Source organism: Danio aesculapii, chromosome 7 (assembly GCF_903798145.1).
Source record: "Danio aesculapii chromosome 7, fDanAes4.1, whole genome shotgun sequence".
NCBI lineage: Eukaryota > Metazoa > Chordata > Actinopteri > Cypriniformes > Danionidae > Danio > Danio aesculapii.
Window position 1 is genome coordinate 57418168 of NC_079441.1, and position 26763 is coordinate 57444930.

General features: G+C 39.6%; 2 protein-coding genes across 4 annotated transcripts in view; one reads left to right on the forward strand and one right to left on the reverse strand.

The window, feature by feature from the left end:
* ppp1r14bb (protein phosphatase 1, regulatory (inhibitor) subunit 14Bb) overlaps nucleotides 1-26763 on the forward strand; it is a 43995-nt gene that overhangs the window by 12990 nt on the left and 4242 nt on the right. The gene's annotated exons all lie outside the window — the stretch shown is intronic.
* On the reverse strand, nucleotides 1698-5846 carry LOC130232388 (uncharacterized). 3 transcript variants are annotated; one of them, XM_056462255.1, is made up of 3 exons: nucleotides 5150-5846; nucleotides 4957-5047; nucleotides 1698-1780 (listed from the first exon to the last, which is right to left on the reverse strand). In XM_056462255.1, exons 1-2 carry the CDS (start codon nucleotides 5812-5814, stop codon nucleotides 4960-4962), a joined length of 753 nt encoding a protein of 250 aa, XP_056318230.1. In that variant the 5' UTR covers nucleotides 5815-5846; the 3' UTR covers nucleotides 1698-1780; nucleotides 4957-4959. The 3 variants fall into 3 exon arrangements, with proteins under 3 accessions (XP_056318230.1, XP_056318228.1, XP_056318229.1); XM_056462253.1 differs by having other exon boundaries at nucleotides 4957-5829; XM_056462254.1 differs by having other exon boundaries at nucleotides 1702-1772; nucleotides 4957-5829.

Genomic DNA, 26763 nt, shown 5'->3' on the forward strand with positions numbered 1-26763 from the left:
ACTTTCTATAGTTAACTTTTTTATTCATCTCATATGCAGTGGGTTTAGAGATCTAGGGCATCTAAGACTTATTGACACTGTACTTCTTATCAAGTAAAACAAAAATATGTCTCTCTGTCAGATTATATCCTATCTTAAACCTATTTAGAGCTGTCCCCTCACTGACAACACCTCTACAGGGCAGCGCCTGGAATCCACCTGTGACATTACAAGCCATATTAGGTCAAAGATTATGGTCACAGCAATATATACTCTTCAGTCCTTTAATGATACTGAAATACTTTCATTAGTCTAAAGGGCTTTGTGAAAATGACCACTAGAAACTTAAAACAAAAACTAGATTGCTATTAAAACCTCTTGTTAATAGAATTGTCCTGTTCTGAAAAGACTTTGTAGATTTTTGAAACTGGACCTCCGGGTATTTATGAATAGAAATTGTCATGCACAGACATGCACACACCTGCAGGTGCCCAGACTGAATATCCCACCATTGCTCCAATCTAGGCAATATGGAGAGCACTTGCCTGTTTTATTCCGCTCCAGAAACGACAGACTAGAGAGGCTAGCAGGTCTTGCCCTCTTGGTGTTTCTCTTTATCACCTCTTTTTCTCATTCCTTCTCCAACATGTTATGCCTAAATAAAGAAAAAACAGAGTCAGATTCATCAAGACTACAGAACATGGCACTTTCTCCTCTATATTTACTTTTTGCACAGTCCTGTTATGCTTTTATATCTCATATCAGAGATGCATTCTGTTATTATCTAACACAGCAATTTACATATTTCAGTATTTTAACAACATTTCTGCATGATCATTGTTTCTGATGTTGCTTAATGGTCATTTAACTGGCTGAAAAATCAATAAAATATCTAACTTCTATAAATTCTTTTAACATGTTTAATAGGTGCTTTCTGATTAAACAACATGCTTATTTCGATCAAACAATAGTGTTTATAGGGATGGCCAAAGTTGGCCCATGATTACCTTTGAGTTGGCTCTCCATCCCATCTAAGAAGAGAGGGAGAATGATGGGGATGGTTTCCAGATTGTCAATTCAAATTCAATGTAACCCTTCATTTGTTTGTTTGTTTGTTTGTTTGTTCGTTTGTTTTACTGTTAAAAGTTAACTGAAATAAAATATTTCCATTAAATGGTGTAAATTAAATCAGATTTTGTGTAAATGTACAAGCCATGTCAATTCAATTTAATTCAATTCACCTTTATTTGTATAGCGCTTATACAATGTAGATTGTGTCAAAGCAGCTTCACATAAAAGGTAACAGTAAATAGGAACAGTGTAGTTCAGTTTGTAGTGTTTAAGTTCAGTTCAGTTTAGCTCAGTTCAGTGTGGTTTAATAATCACTACTGAGAGTCCAAATACTGAAGAGCAAATCCAACGATGCGCAGCTCTACAGATCCCGAACCATGCAAGCCAGTGGCGACAGCGGAGAGGGAAAAAAAACTTCACTAATGGCGGAAGTGAAGAAAAAAAAAAACCTTGAGAGAAACCAGGCTCAGTTGGGCACGACCATTTTAATTTCTCCGCTGGCCAAACCTCTTGTGCAGAGCTGCAGTCTCAGTGGCGGAGGCTGGAAGCTGGCCTCAGCGAAGACTCGTCTGTCTCTGGAGCGTCACAGGAATCAGTCTCATGTTCTCCACTCTTCCATGACCATCACAGTAGCTGCTCAGGATTCGTCCAGGTCCAGGATATAAAAAACCTTGGGATCATCTCGTCGTTGGTCTTGGATCGAATCAGTGACTCTGCATAGTCTGAGGGCCTCGGGAAGAGTATCCCCAGGTGGAAATGGAGAATAAAGAAAATAATTAGCGTAGCTGATGTTCACAGTGTATATCAACAAGATGCATAACCTGTGTGGAAGCCCCCTAAGTGGTGCACTAAGTGTATGCTTTACTGAACAGATAGGTCTTTAATCTAGTTTTGAATTGGGAGAGTGTGTCTGAGCCTCGGACGTTATCAGGAAGGATATTCCAGAGTTTAGGAGCTATAAATGAGAAGGCTCGACCTCCTTTACTCGACTTTGCTATTCTAGGTACTACTAGAAGCCCTGAGTTTTGAGACCTTAAAGAGCGAGTTGGATTGTAGTGAGACAGAAGATTGGTTAGATAAACAGAAGCTAGATTATTTAAAGCTTTATATGTAAGAAGCAATATTTTAAATTCAATACGAAACTTAACAGGCAGCCAGTGTAAGGAGGATAAAATTGGGGTGATGTGATCAAATTTTCTAGACCTGGTAAGAACTCTGGCAGCTGCATTTTGTACTAATTGAAGTTTGTTAATAGAGGATGCTGGCAAACAGAGCATTACAGTAGTCCAGCCTAGAAGTCATAAAAGCATGGACTAGCTTTTCTGCATCTGAGATGGATAGCATACTTCGTAACTTAGCGATATTTCTCAGATGAAAGAAAGCAGTTTTTGTGACATGGGATATATGATTTTTAAAAGTTAAATTGCTGTCTAATATGACACCCAGATCTTTTATAGTAGAGCTAACGCTAACTTTGTATCCCTCTAATTGTAGGTCGAGTTGTGAGATCTGCTGTGTACAGGATTTAGGCCCAATAAGTAATAATTCTGTTTTGTCTGAGTTTAAGAGAAGATAATTGTTGGTCATCCAGTCTTTAGCATCTTTAATACACTCAGTTAGCTTGGACAGATTAGACTTCTCGTCAGGTTTAGTTGAGATATATAATTGAGTATCATCTGCATAGCAGTGAAAGCTGATCCCATGTCTTCTAATGATGTCTCCCAGGGGTAGCATGTATATTGTAAACAGCAAAGGGCCTAAAACTGATCCTTGAGGCACCCCGTATTTTACTGGGCTGATTTGTGAAGGCTGTCCATTAATATTCACAAACTGGTAACGGTCAGATAAGTATGACTTAAACCATTGTAGGGCATGTCCCTGGACACCTGTAGACTTTAAGCGATTAATAAGGATACCATGGTCAATGGTGTCAAATGCCGCACTAAGATCGAGTAGAACTAATAGCGAGATGCACCCTTGGTCAGCAGCTAAGAGTAAATCGTTGGTTATTTTCACTAATGCAGTTTCTGTACTGTGATGAGCTCTGAAACCTGACTGAAACACTTCAAAAACATTGTTGGTCTGCAGAAAGGAGCATAATTGAGCAGAAACAACTTTTTCTAGTATTTTAGATATAAATGGAAGGTTTGAAATAGGCCTATAATTAGCTAAGTTGCTGGGTTCCAGTTGTGGTTTCTTAATAATAGGTTTAATAACAGCTAACTTGTAAGGATTTGGAACATGGCCTAAAGATAAAGAAGAGTTGATAATGTTAAGAAGAGGTTCTCCTATAACAGGTAGCAATTCTTTCAGTAACTTTGTTGGAATTGGGTCCAATATACACGTAGCTGATTTAGAGCTATTTATAATTTTGTCTAGCTCTTCCTGTTCTATGATTTTAAAGCACTGTAGGTTATTTAGATTCAGAGGCGTGTTTACTGGATCTGAAGTATAAGGTGGTGCAGAAAGTTTAATATCTCCTATTTTCTGTCTAAAGCCTTCTATTTTATCACTGAAAAAATTCATGAAGTCATCACTACTAATTTGCGGAGGAACGTTTTGTTCCAAAGATGACAGATTATTTGTTAATTTAGCAATGGTGTTAAATAAGAATGTAGGATTGTTATGATTATTTTCTATCAGTTTGCGAAGGTGCTCAGCCCTGGCAGATTTTAAAGCCCTCCTATAGCTGGACATACTGTCTTTGTATGCAATTCTAAAGACTTCTAAATTAGTTTTTTTCCATTTACGTTCCAGGGCACGGGTTGCTGTTTTGAGAGCGCGGGTATGACTATTATACCACGGTGTAGTTTTATTCTCTCTAGCCTTTTTTAGTTTGATGGGTGCCACAGTATTTAAAGTGCTAGTAAAGATGGCATCCATACTGCTGGTTACTACATCGAGGTCATTTGCGTTTGCGGGTGCATTTCGAAGTAGAGAAAGATCAGGTAAGTTATTTATAAATTCATCTTTAGTGGATGGAACAATAGTTCTACTAGGGTGATATATTGGAGCGGATCTGCTAATTTCAGGTAAACACAGCTTATATAGTAAGAGGTAGTGGTCTGTAATATCATCACTTTGTGGTATGATGTCTACATCAATGACCTCAATTCCATAAGACAGAATTAGATCTAGTGTATGCTTTAGGCGATGGGTTGGACCAATAACATTTTGCTTTATTCCTAGTGAGACCAGCAAGTCCATAAACGCGAGCCCTAATGTGTCGTTAGCGTCATCTATGTGGATGTTAAAGTCTCCTACAATTAGTATTTTATCAGTTTTAACTAGTAAGTCAGAGATAAAATCAGAAAACTCTTTTAGAAAATTGACATAGGGTCCTGGGGGTCTATATATGGTGATTAGAGTGAGAGATAACATAGGTTTTTGCATAGTGTTTGGAAGGACAACATTAAGCGCTAACACTTCAAAGGAGCTAAACATAAGTCCGTTTCTCTGATTAACATTAAGAATATCACTAAAGATTGACGCGACTCCACCACCACGACCAGTTTGACGAGCCTCATGTTTATATAAGAATCCTGGAGGAGTTGCCTCATTTAAACTAATATAGTCATTTTGTTTCAGCCAGGTTTCAGTGAGACAGAGTGCATTAAGATTGTTATCTGTTATTATTTCATTTATGATAAGTGCTTTAGGTGCTAGTGACCTGATGTTTAGGAGACCAAGCTTCATGAAATTTGTATTTTCACTTTTTAGTGTTTTTTCTGGTTTAATTCTTAATAGATTATTTCTGGAGCACACAGTACGTTTGTTTCTTGATCTAATAATACGAGGAACAGACACAGTCTCTATGGGGTTAGCTAGGTATGCATTACTGTTATTTATGTGGGACGAATAGGAGTCTGTGTGGCTAAATTGTGAATTTTGTGAATTTTTACTTACTAGTCAGATAGAGCGAAGTATTCTGGTGATGTTGTCCGACAGGAGTTCAGCTCCAGCTCGACTGGGGTGCAGCCCGTCAGCGCGGAAAAGCCTAGGACGCTCCCAGAAAAGATTCCAGTTATTGGCAAAGAGCAATTTCTGTTCATCACACCATGTTAATAGCCATTCATTCAGAGCAAAAAGTCTACTGAACCTTTCATTTCCTCGGCGGTAGGTAGGAAGCGGTCCAGAAACGATGATCTGCGTGGCGGGCGAGGTGCGTCGAACCGTCTCGATCAGGCTCCTGAAGTCCTTCTTCAGGATCTCCGTCTGCCGGAGCCCGGTGTCGTTCGTCCCCACGTGGAGGACAACGGCACCGAGGCTCTCGGCAGCGCTCAGGTTAGTAGGTATCTGTGCAGAAATATTCTTAACTCGGGCACCAGGGAAGCAGAAAGTGCGTACTTTGTTACCTTTGGAGGAAGTGGAGCGGACGTGGCGCACGATTGAGTCGCCAATGATGGCAACATCGCGACCCGTCTCGTGGAGAGGGGCGAATCGGTTCTCCGTGGGGATCTCGAACACCGGAGGAGGAGACGTTCTGCCCCGGGACCTGGTAAGCACCTTACGCGGCTGCACCCAGGGGCCGTGGTAGCCGGGAGTCGGCGTGAACGACGCCTGGGTGAACCGCGTCCTCGGTGCGCTGGGCCTGGACAGAGAAGCACACGGGGTTGAGGAAACTGGGAGATTGTCGTTGTATCGAACACTTACCTCAGACGAGCGAGTACGAGTTAAGAGCAGAGCCCTGATGCCCTCTCGCTTCGTCTCCAGTGAGCGAATCTGGGACTCCACCGCTTCCAGCTCCAGCTCCAGCGCCTCCATCGATGCCTCTCCTGCACTCAAGGACAGACACGCAAGCGACATTGTACAAGGTGAAGAGCAAAGCCAGAAAGTAAGAAAATAAGTGAGTGAAAGAGGTTGGTAGCTTTAACTGACCAGCGGTGCTAGCAGGCTAAAGCTACAAACACCAAGCGGATGCTCGAGAGACAGAACGTTTAAAAGTAGATTTGTTTGTATGAGTGTGTTAGGGGATTGTTCACCCCAAGTAGGAGAGATAAATATTTAGTGAATGAGAAGGTATTTTATGATAAAAATGTAAATTGCGAATCTAAACTCCAAACAAACGCAGCGAAGCTACCGTCCGGTGACAGCCCACTTAATAATGCTAATATTCTGGATCTTAATGTACTTATATAGGCGACACAAAATGAAAATAATTTTACATCATTATTTGGCCATATATCTGATTTATAAATGAAATTAGAAAGTGTTAGCTATTGTAAGTGGTTTCATGTTTTAAACTTGGAATATGGAATATTCTCAATACTGTTCGTGAAAGAAATACAGTATAAGCCCTATATATGCCATTTACCTGCACTGTTTAGAGCAATATTATAGACATTTAATTAACGTGCATTAAAATTAACGTGGTTCAAACGATGGATCTGTGAACGAGTAAATTTGTTTTTTTGTTGTTTTAAATTTGGAAAACACTCGTCACTACATCATTCATTTACCAAATGATGCATTGTATAATGTTAGTTTAGCCGCGAGTTACATTCTTTGGGAAACGCATGCCTGCCTGTTAGATAGTATTTATTCTTTTCAGCTTAGTCCCTTTATTGCTGTGAGGTGATTGTGCTACCCACTGTGTCACTGTGACACCTAGTTAGTTTTTATTCTTTAGTAAACTTAACTCATCTATAAAAAACAATGTGCAACTTGCGTATGACTTAGATAATGCATCAGAATAATAAGACTAATATAATAGTACAATCATTAAAAAATAGCAATCCCAGTTACCATTGTGGTGCTAAAGTGTAAAGCAGTGAACTGGAAGCAGAAGCCTTTCACATTTAAGTCAAAAATTGTTGTTTAATCAATTGGTGTTGATTAACTTCATTGGTTAATTTATTATCATATAAAAATATGTTTAAATTAACTATTGCTATATTTAGGTTGTATATATTATCCTAAATAAGAGTGTGCCAGAGAGTCTTAATGATCTCCACTCTGATTAAAGGAGATGGGTTCTCACAATTCTCACATTCTCTTGTCAGCTATTGCCATTCCTTTGACTTTGTTGTATTCGGTCTTTATTGTTGTTGTCTACAGTTCTTATAAGTTTTTTTGTTACTACAGGCTGGCCATATGATTCTCCATTTCCTCCAATTTTAGTTCTTTAGTTTTTACACTCTGTGCAGAGAAGGAAGTGGGAGGTCAAATGTGTAATGACCTGTTGATTTTGTGTTAGTGTGTGTTCTGTTCAGCTACAGTATTACTATGGGAACAGCTCCCATATGATCTCGCCTCTTTTATGAAGCGTGCTCTCCTTCCCTAGGGTCACGGTATTCACTGCATAATATGAACAAACACCAGCCATATGATGCTCTGAGTTTACAGTAGTTACAGTTTTCTTTAACGTTGTATAGTTTTAGTTATACTAGAAAAAATTCATTTCCCCCTCCCCATCACTGCAGTTGTTTTAATGGTGAGAAAATATCTTGCTCACTCCAGCGTGTGTTGCTTGTTATTCATCAGTATACTATCTGCAGATAAGCAAGCGTGTGGTGAGAGATACTGTACACCCCCACCCTTCACTGGCCCACTTCAGCTTAGCCAGAAGACTCTCTCCCGGGGCAGCATGTGTCCCTGGTCTTCCTCTCGCAGCTCTTTGTCTGTCATAATGTCAGACTGCAGCCAGCACTGAGAGTAAATCAATAGTACAGCACTGTCTGTTTGTGTACATGATATAGATCACAGGCTAAAGTGAGCCGGAGAGCAAGCGATTCGTCTAGTTTTTAAACCTGATACCAAGGCTTTCACATTCTCTCTTGTCGTACACCTGGTATTAAGCTGTGTTTTTTGGTATATGGTATCATAAACAGATGAGGGAGACACATTTCTGTTTACCACCTCTCTTTTGATCAATTTCTGTCATGGGTTGGTCTGTGAGTGAGTTTATGCATTGTATGTATGTATACCTGATCTTTTACTAAAAATGTGTGTAAAATGTACATATGAGTGAGAAAAGAGACCAAATAAATGATATGGAGAGCAGCAGTATAAACTGAAAATGAAAAAAGTTGTTGGGAAAACACAAACATTAATATACAAAACTGTATTACATTAACCCTTTCATGAGTTTAATACCCCAGCTGACCCTCCTATGTGTTTTTTTTTTTTGTGACTGATACTTTTTGTAATTTTGTCTTTTAAACAGCTTAATAATCATCGTATTATTTGTTATATGCAGTGGTGGAAAGAGAACTGAAAAATCAGACCTAAGTAAAAGTACCATTACTTGCCTAAAAATGTGGTACAGGTAGAGTAAACGTATCTGTTGTAAATATTACTCAAAGTATGAGTACAAAGTAGCCCTTTCAAAAGTACTCAAGAGTAGTGAGTAGCGAGTATTGCATTGTAAAAAGTTGATGCATTTACCTGTAATTTGTGCATGTGTGTAAACATAAAATTCTGTAGTGCACAGTTATTGTCCATCAGACACACAATGTCATAAGACATTAATATTAGGTTAGATTTAGGTTGTGATGTCAGGTGACCAAAATTAAACATCTTGCTAGTGTCTAAGGATTTAGGTTGTGTTAGAAAATGACCAAAATCCAAATCGAGCCAACAACCAAACCACCGTCATATTGGTGTCAAATACTGACATTTATTCATCAGGCATGGCAACCAAAATCCAACGTCTGATAGACGTCATAGTGGTAACGTCAAGCTGTAGCATCATTAAACTTTGATATTTGGTTGATTTTAGGTTGGATGTTAGACACTGATGTTAGCCTGACGTTGGGTTCTGATGTCAACTTGATTTTCATTTTGAAACAAAATGGTTAGGGTTAGGGTTAATCTGACGCCATGTTGATGTCTTGTGCTTGCTGGATGTTTAGGGCCATTTCGGCCATCATAAAGTAAATATCATCTATCAAATGTCATCTTCTCATCAGTGTCATGCATCTAAACAGTCTCTGTGTCAATGCGTGTAAAGATCTTGGACATTTTCTTGGACACTTTTAATGCTTCCAAACAGTTTTCTGTAATTATAAATCGCCCATGTCTTGAGATAGTATATTATGATGCTATTAATCTTCTATGTGCAATTTAATTGGACAGGACTCAAAAGACTACTCAGCCAATCCCCATAGACAAGAAAGAATAAAGTAGTGACTGCAGGTTGAAGGAAAGTAGTGGAGTAAAAGTACCGAGACAGCACTAAAAATGTACTTAAGGGAAAGTAAAAGTACACATTTTTAAAACTACTTAGTAAATTACAATTCCTTAGACAAACTACTTGATTACAGTCATTTGAGTATTTGCAATTTGTTACTTTACACCATAGGTTATATGATGGGTTATGGGGGCTGCCATTGTTTTATAAGGGATACAGCTGCGATCAGAAGGTATTCATTGTATTTTAATATTATTTATTATGCTATATTGACGTGAGTATCCTCAGATGTATTCCATCTAGACTTCACGCTCTCCTGCAGCATGGTGAAGTCTAGATGGATACAGCTGAGGATACTCGCGTCAATAGTAGGCATGGGATGATAACCGTTTTCAAGGTTAACCGCTGTTTGGAAAAGTTAAGAATTTAAAACAGCCAAAATTTTCTGCTTTACCGTTCCTACAGTATATGTACGATTTTTTTTTTTTTACATCTTTTAGGACAACAGTATCTCCAGCAGAAAAGATATCCAAAAAATTTAAAAGAAATCTGTGTTTAAATTAATAAAGACACTGTTTACTGTTCCAAAATATATTAAATATTTCTCAAAATAAATTATATTGTGTTTAAAGGGGAAACAAGTTTTTTACTCAGACATTTAAAAAGAATATATTTTAGAGCAGTAATTAAAATACCGTGAAACCTTGATATTTTTATCCAAGGTCAATATTTTTACATTACCGCGAGGGTTGGGTTTAGGGTTGAGGTAGGGGTAGACGCTAATAAAATATAATCAATGTAATAAATACATCTTCTTAACTTCCGATCGCAGCTGCATCCCTTTTAGCAACAACCGCAGAAGAGATCCAAGCTGTTGGTTTTACATCATGTTTATTCATAATTTTCTTCTGAAATACATGAAGGTACGCAACTGTTTATCTGGGGGAGGAATAGAGAAATAGTAACATAAGAAACATAAACAGTGTGTATCTTACGTGAACAAAGCACATTGCCAAGTTATATTGAAAAATAATTATTATTGCTGTCACCATAGACATTCGCATGTATTTTACAAACCTTAAATGGTATGTTTTTGCTTGTAGTTATGTATATTTGAATGTATTACCAAAATAAATATAAATGTAAATATAAACCTAAAATAAATGTTATTTGTTTGAATAAATTGTGATTTATGACAAGCGCTGTGCATCTCTTTCTGTTCCTCAGTGTGTGCTGTCAGATTAGAATTTTAGCAGATGAAGAGTTTAGATGCAAAAACCTCTTAGTGCTGTTTGATATTTTCTTGTAAAATTTGCATTTTTTTTTTAGTCTTGTGTGTAGAGCTCAGAAATGTTACTTTTATAGTCACAATAAATTCTTTCATTGCCTTTAAAGTGAAATACTTCAACATAAACATAGGAGGCTGAGAAAAATGCTCATTTTAGGGGTAAACTTCAGATGGTATTTAGAGGTTTTTGCATCTGAACTCTTTCAGATGATGACGTGCGCTCTGAATGTTCTAATTACACTGGTGTGATTGTACGATTCAGGGACCAGCTTAGGCTGAAATTAAAAATAAATCGAAAAATACTTTCATTGTATTAATAAAGTTTTGTACATTTTATAATAAACTTCTTAAAAGATGTCGTTCACTGCTGAATAGTCAAGCTGCACTTCCTATTGCCTAGATTTGCTCGCAGATGTCTTGTTCTATATCCCTTGAGTGACAGTATTTAATAAATTCACACAAACATGTAATTGGAACATTTATTTTCAGTTTTGCTTTTTTGTTGCTCAACAATTAAACAAAATATTATGTTAAATTACAAATGACAAGGCATTCCCCTCAACCTTCCCTCTCATTTTAGTCAAATGTTGAGCCAAATTAAAGGTTATCATTGGCCAACTTTGGCCCACGAGCCTTAGGGCATCTCTGCTCTATCACTTTTTCATATAAACAGTAATATGTTCTCTTATCAGATGTGGAAATTAAGTCTGTGTTTGTGTCCTGACATAGTAAAGATGCATAAATTGACAGCATCACAAGTATACCAGTTTATTATGTGTATAGTGAGTCAAACTCTGTCATTTGTTGACACAGACTCTTTATAGACCCTTGCAATGTTTAGATTCTGTGTTTTTATCCATGTGCTCTAAATTACAAAATCATTAGACCTTAGAGTTCATGTGGATGCAATAAAATGATGTTTAATGATAGGATGCAATATGTTTATATTCGATGCAATGTCTTTTACAAAGCATACAAAACAATGTCCTGTTTACACAACTGTCCTTTCATTCTAAAATGTATAAGTTCTGCTATGTTTGAGCCGGACATCCACAGTATTCATCTTTCAATCTTTATTTCTATAGTGCTTTTACAATGAAGATTGTGTCAAAGCAGCTTAACATAGAAGATTATAGTAAATAGAAACAGTGTCAGTCCAGTTTTCAGAGTTAAAGTTCAGTTTAGTTCATTTCAGTGTAGGTTAATTTTCACTGCTGAGAGTTCAAACACTGAAGAGCAAATCCATCCATGCACAGCTCCACAAGTCCCAAACCAAGCTAGCCAGTGTCTTTGACCTGTAAAACCACTGAGGGACCTGTTTTAGTTTACACTGGTGTTGTGTTTCAGTGTAGACAGACCAAAACGCAGACTTTTAAAAAAAGTAGGCATGAGTGCCCACAATTGCTCCCCGATTGGGTCTTCTCGACTATTGCTTATTGATCCCTGATTTGTCAAGTCCATCTCATGTGAGCATTACATCATCACTAGATGACAACTACAGAAAGACTAAAGTGTCTGCAGAGCAGAAGTTGGCGTTTCTACACTTTACTCTTACCTGAATTTTCCCATAAACTCAACCATCACTATGATGTGAGCCAACATGTTGAAAATGACCTTCTTTTGTGTCCTCGCCCATTGATCTGATCACTCCCATTACTTACCTGCAGAGGCTGGAAATGAATGATGGTAAGATAAGCACAGTGTGCATAAAGAGTCATATAACATGCATTTTAGATTGTACAATGTAGATGAAAATACTAGTGTTAAGGCAGCCTTTTACGTGTTCATTTCCTACCAATTAAAAAATATTATTTGATTCATTCTGTGGGAATAGGCCCTGAGATGTGTTTGGTGACACTGACATTCTTCCAAATATATTTCTTTGTGCTTCGTAGAACAAAGCAATTTATACAGGACTGGAACAACCAGCACATGAGTAAATGATGGCAGAAATAGACTTTTTGGGTGAACTAACCCTTTAATGCTTTAGTGTTTTTTAACATCCCAGATATGTCAAACTGAACCTGTCCCAGCTTTGGATTAGCCAACAACTGATATGCATTCATAAAGGCTCAGGGATAGGGGTCTTTCTCTCTTTGTTTTGGACCTCTAAGTCTGTCCATTTAAACTGTTTTATTCACTTACTCACATAGGCCAACTCATGATTGAAAAGTCATTTTAACATTAAGTGCTATTTGGAAAACTGTTACTCATGTTCATGACATGATTCATTTGTCCTGAGTATTGCATGAGATGTTTTTTTACCAACAGATAAAACATCTAAAGGAAGTGCCTGAATTACTCTTAAAATTGGATCTTGTTGTGCAATGATGAGAGCTGTTGAACGTACACACCTGGACACAGTTTATCCCCTGGGTAAATGAAGCAACATCTTGCATATGCTCACAGTGCATGCTAGATAGAAAGATAGAGACAGATTATGTGGGTGACACTTAGATTTATTGATAAATTTGAACCAATGGAGTTAATTTTTGACACCAGTGTCAACTCATTTCCTCCTTCCTCTCTGTCCAGTTTTCTCTCTCTCATTCTTTGTATGTATTTTTCTTCTCTATCCTTTTCATCTCAGTTCTTTTTCTTCCCCCTAATTATTATCTTGGCATCAGAGATTAACCAACCCGTGCAGAAACCCCTCCAGTCATTAACCACAGGTAGAAGTGCTGGCACTTAACTATGTGATCAGATATCAAGCATAAATTACTCTCTCAGCATCTCAGGGCTGAACAAATTCACATGTACACCAGAGCATAAAAAGTGCAGAACAAAAAATGTACTTAATACACTGCGTGGAGAACTCATCTAAATAAAGACACATTGATATGAGACTCCAGCAATTTGGTTAAAATTGTAGGAGATTGAGCAAATTGTCAAATTTATAAACAACAGAATGTGTCATGGTTTCAGAAATGAAGCAAATACAGACTGTGTTATTAAGAAGCTGTAGTGATTATTTAGCAAATTATTAATATAAAGGGGGTAGTTCAACAAAAAATGAAGATGTACTCAGCCGCAAGTGGATCCAAAACTTCTTGGAAGCTTTTTACTTCTGTTATACACTAAACATGTTAGAAACCAGCAGTAATTGACAATCATAGTTGGGAAAAATACTAGCCGGCAGCTACTTGTTTTTAATTTTTTGTGCTCAAAAGAAGAAAGAAACTCGATTTGTTCTGATTAAAATAGATTTGTAAGAAGTGGACAGTGGGTAAATGTATTTATGTATGGGTAAATTTTGTGTATTTATGTATGGGTAAATGTTTCTATTTTAAGCCATTTAAGTTTCTATTTTCTATTTTTTAAGCTCCAGTGGTGATGGTGATAATAATAATAATAATAATAATAATAATAATAATAATAATAATAATAATAATAATAATAATAATAATAATAATAACAATAATAATAATAATAAAAACTAAGAAAACAGGAATCAAAAATCTATCAGAAAAGAAGAATACTTTACATTACCAGACTACAACTAAGTTTCTTTGATGTTATTTATTTATTCTACAATGTACTTAGGGATGTTTAGAAAGGTCTCGTCACACGTCAGCCTCTGATTAAGACAGAAAATGTTTATGTCTTTAATGATAAAAGCTTATTATAGTGTATTATAGTACAGATAGCTTCAGATCAACTTTACAGTAATGGACAGGAAAGTTGCCAGTGATTTCAGTTATTTAAAAAATAATTACAACTTTGGTTTTAACAGAAAGCACAGATTTATGTAATGTATTCATTCATTCATTTTCCTTCAGCTTAGTCCCTTTATTCGTCAGTGCTCTACACAGTGGAATGAACTGCCAACTTAGCATGTGTTTTTACTCAGCGGATGCCTTACCAGCTGCAATCCAGTATTGAGAAACATCCATACGCATGTTATGAAGCGGACAGGAGACAGAGGTAAGGAAACGTTAGGGTGTTTATTAAATGACAACAAGGAGCACATGAAGGATAGCCAGGAGGATCAGGAATGATGTTGGGGTCTTTTCCTCCGGGGCTGGGTAACAGGAATACACGAGGATGGACAGCACACACCAGATACAGCTGACAGAGGATGACACAGACTTGGAAGGACTGGAAGACAGGACGATTCGGGAGGACCAGGAAGACTAGGAGGAATACAAAGAGAACAGGTAAGTAAATCGTTTGTTTTAGCTGAGGATGACTACGCTGAGTGGTCGCTCAGTTGTCCGCTTTCGTCGAGACGAGCCCGGACAATGAGCGACTGGAGTGCTGTGCTTTTATCTGGTGCTCGTGAATGTGATGCAGCTGTGTGCTCATTAGAAGTCAGGTGATGGTGATCTTCGTGAGTGGGGGTCGTGAGAGCCTGACCAATCCATGACAGTACCCCCCTCCCCAGGGCCCGCTCCTGAGGGCCGACACCTCCGACGCCGTGGTGGTCTCCCTCTGCCTCTAGGCGCTGGGAACTCAGGGTGGCTCTCATGAAACTCCACCATGAGACTAGGATCGAGAATATCAGCTCTGGGAACCCATGTCCTTTCTTCGGGGCCGTACCCTTCCCAGTCCACCAGGTACTCCAACTGGCCACCACGACGTCGGGAACGCAAGATCTCCTTCACTGCGTAGACGGCTCCTTCTTCTAGGAGCAGTGGAGGAGGGGGTTCCTCTTCGTGGTCAGGCTCTGTGGAGGGAAGAACAGGATCGTGATAGGGTTTCAGGAGTGATACGTGGAATGTAGGGTGAATACGGTAGTGAGAGGGTAATTGTAGTTTGTAGGTGACGGGGTTAACCTGTTCCACGATGGTGAAGGGACCAACAAATCGGGGACTTAACTTGCGAGAGGGCAGTCGCATGCGTATGTCCCGGGTGGATAGCCACACCTTTTGTCCGGGTGTGTATCTGGGTTCTTCAGACCTTCTCCTATCGGCGGTTACCTTGCTTCGACGGACTGCCCTCTGCAGATGTTGATGAGCCTCGTCCCAGACTCTCTCGCTCTCCCGGAACCAGTGATCCACTGCGGGGACATCAGATGGTTCGCCATCCCAGGGAAAGAGCGGTGGTTGGAAGCCCAGGACGCACTGGAATGGCGTGAGTCCGGTGGAGGGTTGCCGCAGTGAATTTTGGGCATATTCTGCCCAGCCCAAATACTGGCTCCAGGAGTTCTGGTGACCACTGCAGAAGGTCCTCAGGAACCGTCCCACCTCCTGAATCTTCCTCTCTGTCTGCCCGTTGGTTTGGGGATGATATCCAGAAGAGAGGCTGACGGCCACACCTAGGAGCTTGAAGAAGGCTTTCCATAGACGTGAGATGAACTGTGGACCTCTGTCCGACACAATATCTTCTGGAATACCAAATGACCTGAAGACTTGATTAAAGATATTGTCGGCAGTTTCAAAGGCTGTGGGAAGACCTTTCAGAGGGATTAGTTTGACAAACTTTGAGAATCTATCTACTATGACTAGAATACAGGTATTACCTTCTGACGAAGGGAGGTCAGTGATAAAGTCCACTCCTAGGTGTGACCAGGGACGGTTCGGAATCGGCAAGGGATGGAGCTTTCCAGCGGGTAGATGACGTGGGCTCTTGGATTGGGCACAGTCCTTACAGCCCTGAACATATTGCCTCACATCCCTTGCCATGTTTGGCCACCAGAATCGTTGGGATACTAGCGAGAGAGTATTGTTGATCCCTGGATGTCCAGTGCCTAGCGAGGTATGTAAGGAGTGGATCAGATCTACCCGGTGTTCAGGTGGTATGAACTGCCGGTGAGGAGGGCATCCCGGCGGAGCAGGGGCTTCCGGAGTGGCAACGACTGGAGGAGCGTTCCAGGTGATCGGACAAATGGAGATGTGTTCGGGAAGAATCTTCGTTGGGAGTTCTTCATGATCGTGATGCTCGTGTAAACGAGAGAGAGCGTCTGCTCTTAGATTCTTGGGTCCTGGACGATAGGAAATGGAGAAATCAAAACGTGAGAAGAAAAGTGACCATCTGGCTTGACGTGGACATAGTCTCTTGGCCTCTTTGATGTATTGGAGGTTTTTGTGATCTGTGATCACCTGGAACGGATGTTTGGCTCCCTCCAACCAGTGACGCCACTCCTCCAAGGCTAGCTTGATTGCTAGAAGCTCCCTGTCTCCTATGCTGTAATTCTGCTCCGCCGGGCTCAACTTCCGAGAGAAATAGGCACAGGGATGCAGTCGGGGCGGTGTATCATGATGTTGAGATAATACTGCCCCGACGCCGGTGGTGGATGCGTCCACTTCCACCACGAAAGGAAGATTTGGGTCAGGATGAGTCAGGAGTGGGGCCCTTGTGAACTCCTTCTTAAGAAGGCGGAAGGCTGCGGCTGCTTCTTTGGTCCACTCCAGTCCTTTGGGTTTACCCTTGAGGAGATTAGTGAGAGGTGATGTAATCCTGCTGTAGTCCTTGATAAACCGTCTATAAAAGTTAGCAAACCCAAGAAACCTCTGGAGCTCCTTAATGGAAGTGGGTTCTGACCAGGATAGAACAGCCTCAATTTTCTTCCCATCCATACGTATACCGGTTTGGTCAATGATGTATCCCAAGAAATGAATCGACTTCTGGTGGAATGAGCATTTCTCCGCTTTGAGGTAGAGGTGATGTTCTCTCAATGTGTGTAGGACCTCCGCAACGTGTTGGCGATGTTCGGCCTCACTCCGGGAGTAAATGAGGATGTCATCTATGTACACTATTACACAGTGGTGAAGAAACTCCCGGAGGACTTCATGAATGAAGTTTTGGAATACGGAGGGGGCGTTGACCAGACCGTAAGGCATGACCTCATATTCATAGTGGCCAGTAGGGGTCACGAATGCTGTCTTCCATTGGTCCCCCTCACGTATTCTTATCAGATTATACGCGCTGCGGAGGTCCAATTTAGTGAAGACTTTAGCTTCTCGGAGCTGTTCCAAAGCGGCTGGTACCAGAGGAAGGGGATATCGGTATTTTACTGTACCGTTATTTAGGACCCTGTAGTCGATGCATGGACGCAGCCCTCCGTCCTTCTTGGCCACAAAGAAGAAGCTTGAGGCGGCTGGTGATTTTGAGTGACGTATGTACCCCTGACTCAGAGCCTCCCTTATGTAATCTTCCATTGCCTGATTCTCTGGAAGCGAGAGCGGGTAGATCCTACCTCTTGGCAACTGGGCATCTGGAACTAGGTCGATCGCGCAGTCCCATGGCCGATGCGGCGGTAGCTGGGAAGCTCTCTTGGGGCAGAAGACATCATGAAAGGAGCTGTACTCCTTAGGAATGTGGATAGACTGCTTCTCAGGAGGGCTCTCGACCGATGTTGCAAACAAAGAAATGGGGTTCCGACCTTGAAGAGGGAGATTTGGAAAACAGGCAGGTGTACATCCAGATCCCCATTTCTTTATCTCTCCTGTGCCCCAAGAGATGATGGGATCGTGCTTCACCAGCCACGGGCGCCCTAGAATGATGTCCATATTTGCACCCTCCAGAACCAGAAATTGAATCCTCTCTTGATGTAACAACCCCACTTGAAGAAGGATGTCTTCGCATTGTCGATGGATACGGGTCGAAGATCGAGTGCACTGGGTTATCGGTTGTATCTGGTATATATGCGAGGACGCCTCAGTACGGAGGTGGAGTTGACGACAGAGGGATTGGGAGATGAAGTTCCCTGCTGACCCGGAGTCGATGAGGGCTGTGACAAGGAGAGAAATAGAGGCAGTAGTTATTTGTACGGTGGTAGTAAGTGGTTTACATTGTTCAATATTCGTACTGAATACACTCACTGAAGTCCGAATGGGACGAAGGGGACACTCCATACGGGTGTGTCCACTGACACCGCAGTATAGACACAGACCCCGGGTCAGCCTCCTCTGTCGTTCCGCTGATGTCAGTCTTCCAGACTCTATTATCATGGGTTCTGGTTCTGGAGAGGCTGTTGACTCAGGCGATTGGAGGAGTGCAGACGAGGGGGTGATGGTGTCCTGTTGATAGGAACGGAGACGATCGGAACATCGGAGAGAATGTTGGATGAATCTCTCCAGACCCATTGTATCATCTAATGTGGCCAGTTGGATTCGGAGAGTGGGTTCCAAGCCGAGCCGGTACGTGGTCAACAACGATCTCTCATTCCATCCACTTGCAGCTGCTAGAGTGCGAAACCGGAGAGCATATTCCTGTGTAGATAGAGTACCTTGCTTTAGATGATACAGCTGCTCTCCAGCGGCTACTTCCCCATCAGAACGTCCAAACACCTCTTTGAAATACTCCGTGAAGGTAGTGATGGAATTCATGACCGGCCCGGCTTGGTTCCAGATCGTCTCAGCCCATTTAAGTGCAGGTCCAGAGAGTAGAGATACGATGTAGGCGATCTTCGACTTATCTGTGGGATATAGAGAAGGTTGCATTTCGAATATGAGGGAACATTGTAACAGAAAACCATTGCACTCCCCCGCTCCGCCTGAGTAGGGCGCTGGTCGGGCCATGGGACTGGAAGGAAGGGCCGAAGAAGAAACTGTGGAGGCGGAAGTGCTCGGTGCTGGTGGTGCGTTGGAAAGTGGAGCTGGTGGCTGTAGAATCCGCTTCAACTGGTCCACCAGCTCTTGAAGGTGATCGGGGGTGCTCATGTTGTCGTCGTTATGGGTCCGGGCTTCTGTTATGAAGCGGACAGGAGACAGAGGTAAGGAAACGTTAGGGTGTTTATTAAATGACAACAAGGAGCACATGAAGGATAGCCAGGAGGATCAGGAATGATGTTGGGGTCTTTTCCTCCGGGGCTGGGTAACAGGAATACACGAGGATGGACAGCACACACCAGATACAGCTGACAGAGGATGACACAGACTTGGAAGGACTGGAAGACAGGACGATTCGGGAGGACCAGGAAGACTAGGAGGAATACAAAGAGAACAGGTAAGTAAATCGTTTGTTTTAGCTGAGGATGACTACGCTGAGTGGTCGCTCAGTTGTCCGCTTTCGTCGAGACGAGCCCGGACAATGAGCGACTGGAGTGCTGTGCTTTTATCTGGTGCTCGTGAATGTGATGCAGCTGTGTGCTCATTAGAAGTCAGGTGATGGTGATCTTCGTGAGTGGGGGTCGTGAGAGCCTGACCAATCCATGACAACGCACTCATGCACACACATACTCTACGGACAATTTAGCTATTTCAGTTTACCTACAGCGCATGTGTTTGGACAGTGGGGGAAACCAATGCAAACACAGGGAGAACATGCAAACTTCACAAAGAAACACCAACTGGCCCAGCCAGGACTCGAACCAGCAACCTATTTACTGTGAGGCTACAGTACTAACCACTTAGCCACCCTGTCACCCCATAATGCAATTTGGTGTCAAGCAAATGTATTATTTAACAACATTATATTTCAGTCTATTAATTTTACTTATGATTACTTGTCGTTGTGATGGCTTAATAATCTTGGAAATTAAAAATAGGGATGTTCTCCTTCATGAGAAACAAATCTCTAATTTCTGTCTTCTATTTTGCCCTTGATAATGTCACAATGCTGGTCTCTGTTGTTCTTATTAAAGCTCAGAGGTTGTTCTGGGTTCAGTACAGGTTCTGTCAACAACATTGATTACCACCCAAAGCACTGGGTAGCACAGTAGCACTGCAGTATTTTATGTTATGAATTTACTTGATGTTTAATAAAAACAATCTAACTTAAAGTTTTAATACTGTCCAATTATAAATGCACTGATAGCAAGAATCCACCAGCTTTTAAGGATTAAAGTAGCAGATGACATAACTTTTAATAAACAGAGCGTTATTCATTAGCATGGACACTAATGTAGTTATTGTCCATGGTATGAGCCAGCCTTAATGTGAAACATTGATTTGTTTATAAATTTCAATTTAGAATGATTTAATTAATTTAGTCATGGAATAACTAGATAACATACACTCACCGGCCACTTTTTTAGGTACACCTTACAAGTACAAGGTTGGGGCCCCCCTTTTGCCTTCAGGAAATATTCCTCAGAGATTTTGGTCCAGATTGACATGATAGCATCATGCAGTTGCTGCAGATTTGTCGGCTGCACATTCATGATGCGAATCTCCCGTTCCACCACATCCCAAATGTGCTCTATTGGATTGAGGTCTGTTGACTGTGGAGGCCATTTGAGCACAGTGAACTCATTGTCATGTTCAAGAAACCAGTCTGAGACGATTCACACTTGATGATATCTTGCTGGAAGTAGCATTCAGAGGATGAGGTCATAAAGGGAATGCCATGATTAGCAACAATACTCGGGTAGGCTGTGTCGTTGACGCGATACTCAATTGGTGCTAATGGGCCTAAAGTGTGTCAAGAAATTATCCCTCACACCATTACACCACCACCACCAGCCTGAACTATTGATACAAGGCAGGATGGATGCCTGCTTTCATGTTGTTGACGCCAAATTCTGACCCTATCATCTGAATGTGGCAGCAGAAATCGAGACTCATCAGACCAGGCAATGTTATTACAATCTTGTATTGTCCATTTTTGGTGAGCCTGTGCAAATTGTAGCCTCAGTTTCCTGTTCCTGTTCAGGTGTACCTAATAAAGTGGCCGGTGAGTGTATATTCTGTACATTCAGTGATGCTAAATTGAATGAATGAATGAATGAATGATTTACTCTAAACAGCAATTTAGCAAAAATACTCCCTTCACATTATGACTTTTAAACCTTCTGGAAGGTATGGTTTAAATATGATTCAAACGCGGATCTCAAATAACAGTTATTTAACTACACTGTTATAATCTAAATGTTCTTTTTTACTGCATTGGCGAAGGTCAAATAGGAACTGAAGCCTCTTGGCCTAAGTTCAAGTTATGTCTGGCACTTCAAGCCGCCCACTAGGGAGCCAATATTGCTTCCATCCTCATCCTCAGTGATGAAGACAGCTGTGTAAATGTAGGTCAAACTACTGCTGAATCTGAGACTCTCCTGCTCCCATAATGCCACATCAGATTCACCATGACTGCAAGAAGCCTGTAGTGCTGAAGATGTTCATTCACACATGTGCACAGAAAAAGGTCTTGTAAACAAACCTTTTTGATGACATGCAGTAATTAATACAGGCTATCCAGTGTAGACACATGCATGCTGACAAATTTGCTGCGCGTATGTATGTATGTATGTATGTATGTATGTATGTATGTATGTATGTATGTATGTATGTATGCATGTATGTATGTATGTATGTATGAATGTATGTATGTGTTTGTGTGTTTGTGTATGAACATGTAGATTGTATTGTATGAATATGAATTTCTATATTCATTTCAGATATAAAAATGTTTGTCAGACGATTTTTAAGTCATGATTTTTTCCCCATAAATAAGGAATATTCCATGTTTCATACCACAGTTAAGGCAAGGCAAGTTTATTTATGTAGCACATTTCAAACACAATGGTAATTCAAAGTGCTTTACATAAACAATAAAAGAAACAAGAAAATAAAAATTGCTGTAAAACTAATTACTTCAGTATTTAGAATATTGTACAATTAAGTACAGTAGTTTAGAGTTTTTTTACCCCATTGAAACACAACATTGCATTTAAAAATATTCTGTACATTGTTTACTTAAATTTTTAATAGTAAAAATTGTATTAATATACAATTTTATGTGTGATGTGAAATAAAAAAGAACAACAAAATCATTAACTGGACACAAACTTTTGTATAATAGTTTTAAACATTACATAATAACATTAATAAAAATTAAATAATAATTAGTTAATAATTAATTATTTGTTTTTAAAATAAATTTGCCTGGTCAGCAGAGAAGACACGTGGGCATGATAGAAATAAATCTTTCAGATACAATCTAATGCACATGAATAGCATGTTATAGCAATTTTACCTTGTAAAGTGAGTGTGTTTTTGTCTTCAGTTTGCATTACTGTATTTATATAACCAATAATTTCCCAGAATGCATTGTACATCTACAGTAATATAATGCAAACTGCATACACAGGATAGAGCTGTTGAGTATACTATGTATTACCAAAGTCCCTTTAAGGCAAGTCATTTTACTCGGCGGCCATCTTTGAAACGCCTCTTGGGCAGTATGCTCGGGCATTCTGTCTGAATGGGGAAAAATGAAATTCTCTAAAACTGTTTGCCAAGTTTACGATTACATTAAATATTTGGAATCACCAATACAATTAAACAGTGTCTGTCCTAAAAATTTTGTTTCTAAACATCCGAATCAAACAAAATTAGCATATTTTCAGGTTGCCAGAGCTAATGCGCATGCACACTTCACAGGAATAAGATCACGACACCAACCTAATTTATGGCCGTGGTACACATTATCAGTTTTGGATAATGCTTTGTCAGATCGCGCTGATCTTCTGAAGTAATCTACAACTTGGTCTTGATGGTGAATCTCCTCCAGAAATGACAGCGACTCTTTGTTTTTGTGGGGGTTTGAGTAGTTGCTGTCATGTGACGTGCGTTTGACAGGACAGACTGTTTGTTTCATACAGATTACAAAACCAGAAAAAACACTTGTTTTCTAGTGTAGTTGGTTCATTTTGAAGTACAGATTTCAAGCTTTATGTGGATATATTTCTTATGTCTGAGAAGCAAGTATCCGCTGAGATTATATTGCATTTGTTGATCACCAAACTGTCCAAAAGCACACGTCTGGTCCGTGCGTTTCCTCCGGAGAAACGTCAGTCTATATCGATCAATGGTTAGCTCCTGTATTAGTTGGCTTGGCTTCATTCACCTTATTGACCATTACACTTTTCCCCATTTAAAACTATATGTGTCTATAGTGACACTATAGTGTGTATTCAATAGTCTTTGATATTACTGTGAACAATAACATGCACTGTAACATACTGTACACAGCTTATCCAACAAGAAGCAATTGAGAAAACAATGTTATACAGTGATTTTTAGCATTTTACAGTGCTTAATCTGTCAAAGACAGGCAAGGTTGCATGAAAAACATACAGTTCACAAACACTGTCGTTATGTCTGTGAATACAAACTGCATAGAATAGTTAAATTAGATGACAGCAACATAATCTTCTTTAAACATGAATCAATACTCATCAATCAAATATTAATTTATATGAATGAAGTAGTATATTGTTTATTTTAATGAGATAACAAAACAGCACCAGTGTTTCCTCTTGGATTTTTTGCAGCTGTGGCGGCAGACTCTGTTGGGCCTTTTACACAGATCCACCAACTACCTGTGGCGTTTTTGCATGCAGATTTTCTCTGTTCGTGCGCAAAACTTCTTGCACACCCTCATATATACTTTTCTCAAATGCAGATTTTCTTGTGCTCTCTCAAATAAATGCTGCTTAAGTGCGATTTAGTTGCGTTTATGTAACAAATATGCCTCCAACATGTATTATATTTGCTAGAAATATTTATGAATGTCTCCAATAGACCTACCGAGCGGCATTAATGCTCCCTGAAGTAAAGTGAAACGATTATTAACTCCAGCAAGATAAAGTCATCTATACATTTTAAAGTATTATAAAGCATTAATTATGGAAACTGTGTTCATCTTAACTGAAAGCAACGCCGTGTTTGCTAGCCTCATGCATCACGCACCTGTCAGTCAGTCAGTCAGTCAGTCAGCATGTCACCTTAAAGGGTTAAACAAATGACGCACAGTACTGCTATGATTACAGGAAAGTTTGTGCTGTTATAATTCACTTATCTTTTAACATGTTTTGGTGAGCTTATATCTCGCTATTAAAAAAAAAACAACGACTGAATGTTTTGAATGAGAAGTAATGTAGTTGTGGCTGGGTGAATTTTGGTGTGGCGCCCAGCCATGGAAGAATGAATGTAGTGGAAACCATGAGCAGCATTTTTAAAGCGCAGATTGTATATTAAATATAACATTTCATATCATCGGTATTCAGCTTGTTGTTTGACTTATAATTGTAACACATTCATTCACAAGCGAGAAAAGAAGTAGCTCTAATAATAAAATCTCTTTTACAAACTTTTAGCTTAACCACAATCAAAAGTCTTTCCTGTAAATAAATCACCTATAAATCTCCCTGTTCTCTCTTTTTTTCTTACTGTTCTGTCTTTTAACTTCTGCTCTATTTCTGTGTCACTTCAACTTACCTTTGAAACTTTACATATTGACCATTGTTGGCTCTGTTATTATTGCTTCTGATGTTCCTCATTCGTGACTACTTTTTATCAGAATTCTAAACATTTAGAAAAGACTTTACCAGTGATAAAAAAACACTGATCAAACTCTGAAGTGGTGCCTAACTCTTTTTTCTGGCAGGGGTCTGTGTTTCTTATAATTTATTTATACTTGCTTAAAATGAAAAGCAGCAGTTAATGACCACTGACTGACTGTGCATTTAAATTTATTTTGTGTTTTGTGAATTAAAAATCAGTCTCTATATGATTATATTTAGTTTTCACACAGCTTGTCTTTACTCAGCTTTGTGTTGCTCTTTTTATCTTTTTCCTAGTCTCTGTGAGTGACTAGTAGCACATGGTGCCCACATGTTGTGCCGTGCATTCTTTGTCTCAGTGTCCACACACACATACACGAACACACACACAAACTCACACACATTCCACTCCTAACTGCCAACTCAAGTGCCTTTTACAGCTTGTTCACTTCCGTGTAATCATGCACCCTTTAGTTATGTGCGTGCTACTCAGTCACACATTGAAGATATGTTCATTTACTAGATTAATTAATGCTTCTGTTCAAATGTGCCATTGCCATGGCAGTATCAGTCTGGCTGAATGAACTGGAGTTTGTATGCTTGTGTTTGTGTGAGAGAAAGTGAGAGAGAGATTTGGGCAAGGGGTAGTCAGGCAGGTGCAATGACAGCTGGTCTGGGCAGCTCAAACCGAGGGGGAGGAAGAGAGTGGTGAAAAGATGAAGTACTTATAGTGGCATAGAGAACAGGACAATGTTTGAATTAAAGAAAAAAAAAACTCTAGAAATAGACCTGTTCCAGCATGTGCCTTTTGATTTTTCCATTGTGAAGCAATGGGCAGTTTTAACGTTTTTTTGCTTCAGTGCTTGTTTCTGTAGACAGACGATATTTTAATATGCTGTATGAGTCATTCCACCAGAACCACAATGAGCTTATGCTTGTTCATAAGGCACTTGTGTGTGTATGTGTGTGTGTGTGTGTGTGTGTGTGTCTGGAAGAGGAAGATGAAGTGTGTTTTGGAAAAGCCTCTGAGGGAGCAAATGTTTGCAGAATAGGGAAAGAAAGAACATGAGAGAGGGAGAAAGGGGGTGTGCGAGCTTTGTGAAGACCATTTATAGCTTTGTGGAGAGAAAGACGTATTAACTAGTCTTTATTGAAGGAGACAACTTTATAGAAAGAAACCATATTGGCAGACTGAATGTACAAGAGGAGAAAAAAATACAGAAGCGTATAATTGAGGGTTGCAGCCTCCACTTTTTTAAAAATACATACGACTATAACTCAGCTAGGGGAATAGTGAGGGTTTGAATGAGGGTTTAATCTTAATTAAAACTACACTATTAGAGAAGTTGTTTGTAAGACAAAGAGTCTGACGCCACGCCAGACTAACAGTAGGAAAGAACTGCAGACAGATCTGTTTCATGGCCAGAGCTTTGCCAGCAGCCCAAGGCCAAATATGTGAACTGAACTGATAAAAATATCCAAACACAGCAGTGTTTTCTAAACAAACAGGCTTATCGGAATCTGTGCAGAATCCCATTTCAGAAATGTTTTGCTGCTGCTCTGTGTTCAACTTGTGTCTTTTTCTGTTCTAATGTTCTGTTACTCATGATGAGTTGCTAGAATTTACCTGGATGTGGAAAGTTTAAGACAAGATGATACTGTTGGAAAATTTGGAAATTAAAGGAATATATTGTATACACTTTAATTTGTTTGATCATCATCATCATAATCTTCTTTGTCTTTTTATGATAATGATTATTATTATACATTTATTCTTATATTATACTATTAAATCAGGCCCCAAAGCATGGCTAATTTTCAGAAGTGTGGACTTATTTTTATTAGAGAATACAACCTTGGATGGAGTACAATACAGTGTTACAGTTTTTTTGCATGTTAGACTATCAATTTCTAGCTACCAAAATGGTTGTAACCAGAACAAAAAACATCCTTAGGACATATAAAGAGATAAAATAATAATAATAATAATAATTGTAATAAATAAATAAATAAATTAATTAATTAAAGTAAATTAATGAAAATTATAAAAAGAAAGAAAAAAGTGGCCTTGTTCTCCGATACTTCACAAGTTCAATATGGGTCATTATTGAAGAATTAAAGTGTGGACTT